Source organism: Cricetulus griseus, chromosome 7 (assembly GCF_003668045.3).
Source record: "Cricetulus griseus strain 17A/GY chromosome 7, alternate assembly CriGri-PICRH-1.0, whole genome shotgun sequence".
NCBI classification, from domain to species: Eukaryota; Metazoa; Chordata; class Mammalia; order Rodentia; family Cricetidae; genus Cricetulus; species Cricetulus griseus.
Genome location: NC_048600.1, coordinates 42,759,226 through 42,767,992, shown reverse-complemented (window position 1 = coordinate 42,767,992; position 8,767 = coordinate 42,759,226). Strand labels below are relative to the sequence as shown.

Here is an 8,767-nt window from a genome sequence, read left to right as displayed (position 1 = left end):
GCAACATGCTTCTGACAAGAGATGATTTCTGGATGTCAGATCTGAGGGATTAAAGATAGTCCTGAACCAAGACCAGGAAGCAGAGGTTTATCAGTGACCAGGGAGGTGCTAATGATTAAAGACTAGGTGACTCAGTGTACCTCTTAGTGCAGCTCAGATGAATAATGAGCCCCCATTGAAGTCACAAGGAACAGACAGATGGAGACAGGAGTCTTTAGAACTTGAGTTCAGGCCCAGTTCAAACAGAATTTGATTCAGCAAATGGTTTTAAGTAACTTTGGTAATGTCGGGGCAGATTTCCGAATATTCCCATACATCATTCTTAGCATGGCCTCTGATGGAGGCTGGCTGGCAGGACAGTTGAGGATCTGTCTGCAACTAAGGGGGTTGCTCAGAGCTTATGTGGTACAACTGGAACTTCCTGCAGAAAGTGGTTTGGAATCTAGAGTAAAGCCGAGCAGTACTTTAATTAGCTGCCTCAGCCCAGAGGTTGGCAAGGATATAACCATAACCCTGAGGTAGGGTTCAAGCTAACACAGTCAGGAAAGTGACAACAGCAAACGAAGGTTAACTTTGGCCTGTGTTTCAGCTCAGACTCCTTTCCATGTCTTTACCTTAGAGTCCACCTGGCCAGGAGAGAAAGCACCCTCAAAATGATGTGAGGTTTAAAATAAAAAAAAAATGATGTGAAGTTCCACCACAAGTGGTGGCACACGCCTGGATCCCAGTATTCGAGTAGAGGCTGGTGGATTGTCACAAGTTTGAAGCTAGCTTGAGATATGTAATGAGTTTTCAAGCAAGCATGGGCTACATAGAATACACTGCTTTGTTTTTTTTATGGAGTAGTTATTGTTACCAAGTAAATAAATAAATAAATAAATAAAACAAAATGAAAAGACTGGAGAGATAGCTCATAGGTAAGAATGCTTTTGTTTCAGAGGACTTGGGTTTGGTTCCTAACCTTACCTAAAACTCCAGCTCCAGGGAATCTGCCATCCTGCCCTCTTCTGGCCTCCATGGGCACTGAGTACCCATATAGTGTGCATAAACACATGCAGGTATACACACAATAATAAACAAGTCTTTAAAATAAACAGAATGAAGCTGGTGTTCATGCCTGTAATCCCAGCCTTGCTGAGGTCAGGTTGAGGCTGAAGGATCAAGAGTTTGATACTGGGGGTAGCGGTTGGAGAAGCGGCTCAGTAGTTACAAGTGCTTGCTCTTCTTGCAGAGGACCCCATTGGATTCAGATTCTAGACACTCGCATGACAACTCACACAGTTATCTGTACCTCCAGGTCCAGGGGTGTCCAATGCCCTTTTCTGGCTTCAGACAGCAGGCACCCTCAGAGTACACAAACATACTTGATGGCAGACATAAAAACGAATCCTTTTTCCCCTTCTTTTCAAGAGTTTGATGCCAACCTGTGCTAACTAGTACAGACTGCTAGTAAGACTGTGACTCAAAAAGACACTTTTCCCATTTGTTCCTGAAATGGGTTTTGTTTGTTTGTTTTGTTGTTGTTTTTGTTTTGTTTTCGAGACAGGGTTCCTCTGTAGGTTTGGAGACTGTCCTGGAACTCTCTTTGAAGACCAGGCTGGTCTCGAACTCACAGAGATCCACCTGCCTCTGCCTCCCGAGTGCTGGGATTAAAGGCATGCACCATCAATGCCCTGTTTGAAATGGAGTTGATTTGGGCGCCAAGGCTTAGAAATAGGTGGGTGTTTTTTGTTTTGTTTTGTTTTTTCCTTCAGTACTGGAAGGGGTTCTTTTTCTGGAAAATATGTTGATACATATTAAACAGGGTTTCTGTCATTCCTGTGGTGTTCAAAAAATGCTGTGGAAGCCAGGCATTGGTGGTGCATGCCTTTAATCCCAGCACTCAGGAGTCAGAGGCAGTCAATTTCTTGAGTCTCAGACCAGCCTGGGCTACAGAGTGAGTTCAGGACAGCCAAGGCTGTTTGTTACACAGAGAAACCCTGTCTCAAAAAATAAACAACATAAAGTGCTGTGGAGTGCTACTGGAATTTCTGTTTCTGGAACTACAGTTGTAACCTGTTCCTAAGTAGCTCACCCGTGTGCTCTGATACCCAGCACTTCTCTGGGTCAGACATTTGCTGCCGCTTTCTTGCCCTGAGTTTCAGGTTACTTGGCTTGTCCTCTGGCCTCTCCTTTTAACCTTTCTCTGAAGTGTGGGAAAATGCACCACCTAGCAAATGAACAGAGTGTGGGCACACGTGCAGCCCGGCAGCTGCTTACCAGGCAAGCCTTCTCCTTATAGAAAATCATTCCCCTCACAGGACCTGAAAGAAACTAGTGACAGTTGTATGTGGGTGGAATGAACACAGGATTTAATTTTGCCTTCTGTTGTACTTTTTTTCTTTTCTTAAAAAATATTTATTTTACCCTGTGTGTGTGCGCGTGCGCGCGGGCGCCTAACATGTGTGCAGTGCTGGCAAAAGTCAAAAGAGGACATCAGAACCCCTAGAAATAGACTTACGTAAGGGTAATTGTGAGTCAACTGGGTCCTCTGGAAGACCAGTCAGTGCTCCTAACCACTGAGCCAACTCTGCAGCCCTTGCCCTTGTTTTCTTTTGCAGTGGTAAGGATTGAGCCCAATGCCTTGTGCACACGGCAAATACTTCACCAGTGTGCTACATCTGCAGCCCGTACGTTCTTAGTAGTCTAAGAGCATCCCCCTTCTTCTAAAAATAGGAGAGGTTTTGGTTTTGGTTTTTCAAGATAGGGTTTCTTAGTGTAGCTTTGTAGACCAGACTGGCCTCAAACTCACAGAAATCCGCCTGCCTCTGTTTCCCGAATGCTGGTACTAAAGGCATGTGCCACCACCACCCAGCAAGAAAGATTTTTTTTAAAGCCTTTTGTGAAATGGTAAGCTTAAAACTTGTTAAAGCTTTTAATTTTGGATTTTGTGTAAGCAGTTTTACTCATAGATTAATTAATAGCATCTGGAATGGAAACAGCTTCCTTTGGCCTTGAAATGAGTTCTTAGGAGCTGAGAAGATAGCTTCACTGGTAAAGTAAGCAAGTGCCATACAAGCATGATAACTTAATGCAATCCCCAGCACACATTGCAGTCCCAGTTCTGGGAAGGGACAGACAGGCAAATCCCTGGACATCACTGACCAGCCAGCCTAACCTAATCCAAAAGCCTTAGTCCCTCCCTGTAAGTGAGCTTGCCTCACAAAACAAGGTAGACAGTTCCTGAGGAATGACACTTGAGGTTGACCTCTGGCTTCAGCATGCATGTACTCAAGATATGCCTTAACAATTGCCACAGAGGCCAAGGAAGGTGTTAGATCTCTTGGAGCTGAAGTTACGGCTAGTTGTGAGCCCCCTTATATGGGTACTGTAAGTGTCAGCTCTAAGGGGAAAGGTATCCTAGAGTCAGGAGCTAAGGAATACCACAAAGTCATACTACACAACAAACATCACACAAGAGATTTATTGGGAAAGACACAAGAGTGTGGCTTCCTCTTCTCTGTAGAGAATCAGCAGGGAACTGAGAGAGAGGCAGGCTTTATACAGGGTTTTGGGGAAGGGCAAAGTTTTCCAGGATGGGGATTGGTGGGATTTTAACCCCTGAGTTTTGACGTTTTGGGGTTTTTTTAGATTTATTTTTTATGTATATGAGTGCTCTATCAACTTAATTCCAGAAGAGGCCATCAGACCCCACTATAGATGGTTGTGAGCCACCATGTGAGTGCTGGGAATTGAACTCTGGACCTCTGGAAGGGCAGCCAGTTCTCTTAACCTCTGAGCCATCGCTCCAGCCCCAAGTTTGGACATTTTTTTATGCTCTGTTATTTTTATTTATTTATTTATTTATTTATCTGTTTTTTTTTTCCGAGATGGGATTTTTCTGTATTGTTTTGGAGGTTGTCCTAGAACTCGCTCTGTAGACCAGGCTGGCTACCCAAGACAAACAAACAAACAAATAAAATCTTGCCTCTCTTATATGACTTAACCAAATCTAGCTATATTGTCTTAGAATAAAAAATATATGTCACAAGTTTAAATTTTGCTAAATTTTATGTTTATACTTATAGAAAATCACAAATACTTTGTGACAGTGAAGTATTTTTAGCTTTGTTTGTTTGTTTGTTTGTTTGTTTTTCAAGACAGGGTTTCTCTGTGTAGCTTTGGAGCCTATCCTGGCACTCACTTTGGAGACCAGGCTGGCCTCGAATTCACAGAGATCCGCCTGCCTCTGCCTCCCGAGTGCTGGGATTAAAGGCGTGCGCTTTAAATTTTAACACTGTCCTATATTTGTTTTATTCTGGAAGAATGTGGATGGAAACAACAGGGGAGAGAGAAAACACTTTTTAAAAACAACCTGCATTAGAGATGGAAAGATTGCTGAGGCAGGGGGGCTGGCCTGCTGCATGGAGGGTGTATTCTCCCTTAAACTGAGGTAGATGTCTCCATCAGATGTAGGCAAATCTGTAGGGCTTTTTCTTGATTGATGAATGGTGCTGGAGGCCCCAGCTGACTGGGGGTGGTGCCACACATGGGTAAGTGGTCCGAGTTGTATAAGAAAACAGTCTGGCCAGACTTTAATCCCAGCACTTGGGAGGCAGAGGCAGGCGGATCTCTGTGAGTTCGAGACCAGCCTGGTCTACAAGAGCTAGTTCCAGGACAGCCTCCAAAGCCACAGAGAAACCCTGTCTCAAGAAACTCAAAAGAAAAGAAAAAAAAAAAAAAAAAGGAAGGAAGGAAGGGAGAGAGGGAGAGAGAGAGAGAGACAGAGAGACAGATAGAGAGACAGAGAGAGAGAGAGACAGAGAGAGACAGAGAAAGCAAGAAAGCAGTCTGAGCACACCATGAAGGACTAACCACTAAGTAGCATCCCTCTATGGTCTCTAGTTCTGCTAGAGACATGGTCTGCTCCCATGTTCCTGGCTTGCATTCCTGACAGTCATGGACTGTCATCAGAATGTGTCAGCCAAATAAGCCTTTCCTTTCCCGATTGCATTTGGTTAGAATGTTTGATCATAGCAAAAGAAAGCAAACTAAGACAGGAGACTTACCCAAAGCTCTTCAGTGATACGGCCATAGGGTTTGGTCTCTTCTGGCCTCAGTCTTGTGTTTTCTTTTCCACCTCTGTCCCTGTGCTTTCTGCTCATCCAGCCTGATGTTGAACATAAAAAGAGCTGCCAACTAGCCAAACAGATAGACACCATTTAGACCTCTTGTCCTAGAACTTAGTGTGTCCTGGTGCACTTCTGGGGCAGATGCTTGGAGAAGAGTTTCCACTATTTCCTTTGTGGGTTCTAGGAGGAACCCACAATGGTTGGAGGAGGAAGTGGTATCCCTCCCCAGGTCAGTTGGGGGCATCTCCCACATTGACTAATGTACTTTTTTGTCATGGGATTTCTCTAGCAAGCTGTAGTTTAGCGTGTATGTATAGTAAATGGGACCCCAAAGTGTCACGTTCCTCTGTGCAGCCAACAATTTCTGAACTCTGCTCATCACTGTGACTCTAGTCTCCTGAGCAAAGCCTGACTTGTCTTACAAATTTGATAAATTAATGATTAGGTAGGTTTTTAGTGTGAAATGCAGAGAATTTTTGACTCAATGGTAAAAGATTAAGTCTGGACTCTGGATCTCACCATTTGATGCTATTTTTTACGTGAGGCTTAATGAAGGTGTGGCCAAATATGCAGTTTAACGAACTAGATCAGTGCAGATTAGAGGAGGGGCAGGAGCTGGTTGGTACTGTCTCAAACTCACTATTACCCTGCCTGAGCTGCTCTAGGCCTGGGGTCACAGAAATGCCCGAGCATGTCTGGCTTTCATATGTGTGTGTTGGTTTTTAAACTGTCTTATGTATTCCACACTGGCCTCAAACTCACCCTATAGCCAAGAATGATTTTGAACACCTGGTTCTCCTATCTTCACCTCCTAAGTGCCACGATTAGAGTTAGTGTACATCACCAGGCCCAGTTCATGTAGTACTAACGATTGACCCCGAGGCCTTCCCTCGTAACCACTTTTGATTGCTAGAACCATTAGTTTTTAGCCAGTTCTAGAATCTCCAGGTGGAATCCTCCTGTATCATTATTTTGCATTTGAAGAGATGTGTCTCAAATCATATGTGCTCAATCTATATGATATTGGCTCCCTTCAGAGCATGAAGACTTGGATTTTAAGAGGAATGCTGTTTGGAAATAGAGAGGTGGGTGTTTGTTTCTTGTCACTCTGAAAATTATTCATTTTCCCACTCTGCAGTTTTGGAAGCAGCACAGGCAGCTATGGAGATGGCTTCTCACCCACAGGCAGCTGCTCATTTGAACAAACGAGCTGTGAATAGTGTTTGTTGCTTCCTTCACCATCCACTTCAGGCCCTGCGCCTATACTGCTAAATGTCCTGTATCTATCACTAGTGTGTGTTTCCTTTTTTTAACCCATCTTTCCTAAAGGAAGGAGCTTAAATTTCATTTTTGTTGGCCTTTTCAAATCAGGAGTAAGCCTTGTGTGTGTGGCGTCTCACAGGGACCCTTTGAGCCTGTGCTTCCTGCCATGCACGTGGAGGTACTTAGAGTAACGTGCTTCATGCTTTGATGAGGGAAGGATGTGACTGCTTGCCTCTGCTGTGAAATGAAGAGAGATGAGGGTCTGAGGAAGTGCTGAACTGAGCAGGAACAGCACAGATGAGAGAGGGTTCCTGAGGAAAAGAGGCGGCAGCAAGGGAGAAACTGGTCATGGTGAGTAGGAAGGGCTGTTGGAGGGAAACAGGAGGCAGCAGACGTAGGGGGGTTGCGTGGCAGCACAAGATCGTAAGATGAGGGAGGTGGCACACACATTGTGTTTATAGCCTGCTAGAGAGGAGTTTGTGTGAAAGATGCCAACAAGTGTCAGAGGAGGGCGCTAGCCCAGAGAGAAATATGTGGGGCTGATCTTGTAGAAGCTTCCAGCTTGTGCCATCGCTCCCATGACTCTAGGAAGGTTTTAGAATCTTCCCTAAAGCATGCCTAAGAAGTTGAAGCACAGAGCTGCCTTGAGGCCCAGGAATCCCAGGGTTGACTCAGGATTGTTGTGATTCCACCACACTTAAAAAAAAAAAAAGGAACAAAACAAACAACAGCAACAAAAACTCCCCCAAACCTAAACCATTTCAAGTAGAAACCAGGATACCTTGCTCCAAAATGTTTCAGCAAGAAAGATGATCTTGTCCTGTTGGACCTCTGCCTCATCAAGCAAATTAACAGCTGTTTCATAATGCCTTCCATCTACCAGCTAGCATGTGTTTAAGGTTCACTAAATGTTTTGATTTCCTTTTTTCATGGTACAGGTTTGAGCATTACATTTGATTCTAGATCTCCTTGTGTCTTTTTTTTATTTCATTTATTTGCTTTTATATCTTTAATGTGATTGACCTTTAGAAGAGACCTAATGTGAAAGGTTAAGTGTTTGTCAGTTGTATGTCGCTTCCCTTATTGCTGTATGTCCAGCACCCACTGCAACCAGGAGGCTGGGTATGAAGGCTGTGGTTAGCCCCAGGCCTAGTAGTTTTCAGAAGAACTCCCAAAGGCTTCGGTGATGTCCTGCTGCAGGCAGAGGACACTGGAGAGATTGGCCTGTTGGCTTGGGGTCTCTCCTTGTTTGTACATACTAAGTCCTGGGTGCTAAGTACTTTGTGTCTATGCCTTGTACCTGCCCCTCAGCAACCCTTGCCTGTTAACCTCACAGTCTTTGAGGAGTTTTATTGGACTTGGAGATTTCCTCTTGAGATTCCACAATGGTGACTCTGAGTCTGTCAGCATTTCTGCTTTCACCTGGTCATTCTGCAAAGTCCTTTGCGCTAGCCATGGCAGATTAACCACACAATTTCCCCCAAAACCATAGGATAAATGTATCTTCCTTTTCTTTTGAGTTACCTACTTCCAGATTAAAGAAAAATAGTGGCTGTTTTCCCTTTTGGTAGAGTTCAGCACTTGACTTCCCCAGCCTGGACAATGTAGAGAGATCTTGTGTCAAACTAAGACAGGGCTGGCAGCATAGCCTTGGGTGTGATCCTCAGCTGCCTCACCGAGCCCACCACCACCACCACCGTTCGAAAATCTGGTTACTCTCAGTGTCTGAAAGTTTCTATTGCTAGACATGGAGGAGAAGCAGTATGTGACTTTCTGGTGGTGAAGCCAGTGCCATTTGCCCTAATATCTGATCGTTCACTAGGTTCCACCCACCAGACTTCTGGAAGGGGTTTGTTAAGCCCATGTTGTCTTTGACACTGGGTCAGAGTCAAATTTGTTAGAATCATTTGCCTCCAAGAGAAGGGGCAGCAGTTAAGAGATAAAAGACCGGCCAGACAGGAACTTCAGTCACTCTAGGGAAAGCTGAAGGATGGGATGCAGCTCAAGTGGAGAGGAGAGGCAAACAGCTCTTCTTCATCTGCAGAGTGGAGGCAATCACACAAGAACATTCTTTCCATCATGGGAAGCTCTTAGCAATCTCCTATCTCACCCACCTCCTGGGTTAGTTTAGAGAAGGAACAGGTAAGAGAGCCTCCAGGTGATGCTGTCTCCTCTCCCCACAGGTGTGAATGACAGAGGTGGTGCCTTCCAGTGCCCTCAGCGAGGTCAGCCTGCGCCTCCTCTGCCACGATGACATAGACACTGTGAAGCACCTGTGTGGCGACTGGTTCCCCATTGAGTGAGTGTTGGACACTGTATTCCCAGTGCCTGGGATGCGCACATCTGTAGTTCCTGAGACTGGAAGAGGCAGCAGTGGGTCTGGCAGAACCATA

At 44.9% G+C, this 8,767-nt stretch overlaps 1 protein-coding gene across 5 annotated transcripts in view; it reads left to right on the top strand.

Annotated features, from left to right (window-relative positions):
• Positions 1-8,767, top strand: part of Naa60 (N-alpha-acetyltransferase 60, NatF catalytic subunit) — a 30,747-nt gene that overhangs the window by 12,182 nt on the left and 9,798 nt on the right. For 4 of the 5 annotated variants that reach the window (XM_027424033.2, XM_027424035.2, XM_027424032.2 and 1 more), the window contains one exon: positions 8,558-8,673. The exons of the other annotated variant lie outside the window; for it this stretch is intronic. In XM_027424033.2, the coding sequence (XP_027279834.1) occupies positions 8,564-8,673 (110 nt within the window). In that variant the 5' untranslated portion in view covers positions 8,558-8,563. Of the gene's footprint in view, positions 1-8,557; positions 8,674-8,767 lie in introns of those variants that run through there. 5 annotated transcript variants of the gene reach the window in all.